The sequence below is a fragment of the Fopius arisanus genome, unplaced genomic scaffold (assembly GCF_000806365.1).
Source record: "Fopius arisanus strain USDA-PBARC FA_bdor unplaced genomic scaffold, ASM80636v1 scaffold00107, whole genome shotgun sequence".
NCBI classification, from domain to species: domain Eukaryota; kingdom Metazoa; phylum Arthropoda; class Insecta; order Hymenoptera; family Braconidae; genus Fopius; species Fopius arisanus.
The window spans coordinates 63,613-66,949 of NW_011887846.1; the positions used below are offsets into that span (position 1 = coordinate 63,613).

The window sequence follows — 3,337 nt, forward strand, 5'->3', positions numbered from 1 at the left end:
ATCTTGTTGGATTTTTTGTCGGAATTTTATTCTTCGGTACTGCTAAGGAAAAGGTAACTCGTTCACGAATTGGCGGATAGCATCTCCGAATATAATATAGATACTTCTGTAAAGCTTCCAATTCCTCATCCCCAGCGATATATAATGCTACAGATATTGATGCAGTCCAATGATGCGCAACTTGAACTAGGGAGTGTAATTTTTCTAAAGATGATTGTGTAGCGAGACAAATACATTTTGTTGTCGATAGTTCAGCAAATTTTGAGCCAACAAGAATAGAGTCAAAAGTTTTGTACTGTCGGCGATTATCCCATCTTCCTAACCGAAAATCCAAATCGGGAGGTTTTGTGTCATTGACGTCTGAATTTCCTTCATTTACATGGCATCGGACGGTATTCTTCGTCTGAAGGTTTTCATCCTCCGAATTAATGTTCCATTCTGTCACCGTATTCATTGGCATCAAACTTTCACTATCATCTGAATTCATACACGTCTCTGATTGAAGTAGAAGGAAGGTTAAAAACATATTTGATATCGCCAGGACGATCACGCTGATCAAGCTTAAGGTCCGCGGTCGACATCCCAACTGCAACAAAAAGTTATTAATAAAGAATGGCAAGGTTTCCAGTTACAAGCTGCATCAAACAACACTTTAAAGAGAGTTTTGGGATCCATTGTATTTCTCTGTGAAACCGGAATAATCACGTATGTAATCATTGAGAGTAGAAAATTCACCTGAATGCATATTTTTTTTACGAAAGCGGAGTAATTATTTATTTAATTTGTGACGATCGTTGTCAACCGAGTTTAATATTCTCCCATCTTTGCAAAATACGTCATTAAAAATTGATTTTATCCATCCACATTTTGTTAATTGGAATGTTTTAAAAACATCGGTTTTTCTATGATAGCTTTAAGAACGTGTCCTGATGACATGACATAAAAATTATTTTTTCTCATTCTCGTGATATTTTTTTTCCTAGAGAATCTCGATGATATTTACGTACATCAGTCAGAACATATATACAATGGTGGGTGAAAAAGTTTATTTGAATACTATTGAATTCAGGTGGCAGTATGTGTAAAAATAGTGTTTTCGTTTCTTCTTCTATGAAAAAATTGATGAAATGTTTTCCGTCGCCGATCTATTCCACCTAATTGTTATGTTCAATTGAATAGAAATTTCAATCATCAAGTTAGCTTAGATTTTTCTATTAGGGTTGTTGTCGCGAGAGAGTCGGGCTTAAAATTTACCACGTTCCGGGTTGATCTTCCGCTAAGCGGAGAATACGAGTTAGAATAGAAACTTTTGCGGATATACAGTTCCACTCGACTCACGCACACAAGAATCTACCATGCATGGATACATGTACACACAGCTAACGCTAAATGGTGCCGTTCGTGGCAACCGCGCGCAGCGTGTCTCAGTTTTCATGTCTCTCTCTTTCTCACTCAATGTATTTAATTTATTTATGAATCGTCCCTTTGATTCGTCATTGACAATTCCAAATAGATTCGCGCCACTCGAGCAAAAAGCGTTGTTGTCGCGTCGCGCGCAACAAACCCATGCGCTCCGCCCACTGGGAGAAATAATGCTACTTTGAAAATTTAATGCTCTACTACGAAACTGACGATCACTTTCTTTGTTTTTCAGTATATTGGTGGTCACTATTTCGACGTTCTGTGTTAATTTCATCAAAAAATGTCGAGTGGTTTTTTTTTTTAATAAAAACGGTGAAATGCATTTGAACCCATGTTAATTCAAAAAATCATATCTCAGCTCAGAAACTGACGATTGGTTTTTTGTTGTGCTCATTTTGGAGGGAATTTTAAGAGCTATCTATAGCAAAAATTTTTTAAAAATCTGTCGAAAAACGGGTTTACACGACAACAACCTTAATTGAAAATGAAAAAAAAAAACAAAAAAAACAAGAGCTTGGAATAAGGCAGTCTGTGGGAATTGCTAAGAAGATTGCTATGGGGGTTGCTATGTTCATAAAAGCCAAGGAAGTTCACCTTCGCCGTTAGAAAACTCAACATCCTATGAACAAATCATGTATCAAGTGTTCTTCATGGAACCCTACAACTTTCATCTCTACATTTCTTTCAATTGACGCCCTCGTTCAAAAGTTATTTAGCTCGGATATTTTGAGTTGTAGTCGGGCATTTACGGAGTCTTCATTCCAGGCTTTTCGGGATTGTTTCTGAAAGCATCCAAGGGAGTTCGCAGGAGTAGATGAGTCCCTTAGTGACTAAAATTTGATTCTCAATAATTCCTATTGGATTTTATGTTGGAAATCTCTTTAGGAGCCGGCACAATAATCATAAAATTTCATACGACTGAGAATTTTTAATTTTTTGCATGCGTCTTCATCGCTTTTTACACCCCTGCAAAAGGTCTCAATTATTTGTCTAGTCAAATTATCCGTGAAGTTCTCATATTTTCCCACTGAAGTTCCGAATTTTTTCTTCGACATGATCTTCACTATTCCATTCACTGCCTCCATTAATCCAAGACTTTTACCGTTCGTTTACAAGCCCATCAAATTTTATATAACATCCCAAAATATCAATCGGGATTCAGGTGACAAAATAAATTCGTAGACTTGAACAAATTTTTTTTTTATTCTCATTTTAACCACGCAGATTGCATTGATGCCCCTTCATTGTACTTGCTCTCCTTGTCTTTTATTTGTAAGAAAATTAATTATTTATTGTGTGTTCTCATTTTACGAAGTATCACATCAATAAGAACGATCCATCTCAGTTCATTACCTATTCAATTTGAAAATTTCAATAATGGATGCGAATAACATTTTTCAAAGGTTTTTGAACTGAATTTTATTTGAAGAGCACTTATTTCGAAAGTTGACAGAATATTCGGTCTTCACTCTTCCCGGTATTCCGTCAACTTGACTTTCGATAAGGAATCTGAAATTCTTCTAATTTTCTGTAAACTCTAGTTATTCGTATAATGTTTACTTCGGAATGGAAGCCTCCTGATCGGTCGGTTTTTCAATTTGCTAATTTTGCCGGAAACGGACAAATACAAAATATGAGTACCATATATATGGTTGTGTACCAAAGAATGTCTCAATTATTTCGAAAAATTTTATAAATCTTGATGTAAGAAATAACTCAAGCTGAAGCTGAGAGTCTAAAATCTCATCACACAATAAAGGTATTGCTGTAAAGTATTCCGGGGTGCAATTTCAGCTTAATGAGTAGAATAGTTTCTAAAATACAGCGATTACTTGAAAATCTTTGATCCTCCATGTCAAAAACAACATACCCTACCCACATTTTTTTTAGGTCGAAATCTTCTTTGTAATGCCTC

General features: G+C 35.7%; 1 protein-coding gene across 1 annotated transcript in view; it reads right to left on the reverse strand.

Moving 5' to 3' along the window:
• The window catches only part of LOC105271304 (beta-1,4-glucuronyltransferase 1), a gene marked incomplete in the record, with an annotated part of 28,735 nt that overhangs the window by 10,065 nt on the left and 15,333 nt on the right, over positions 1 to 3,337 (reverse strand). The window contains 1 exon segment of the mRNA XM_011312770.1: positions 1 to 586. Within this exon segment, the coding sequence (XP_011311072.1) occupies positions 1 to 586 (586 nt within the window).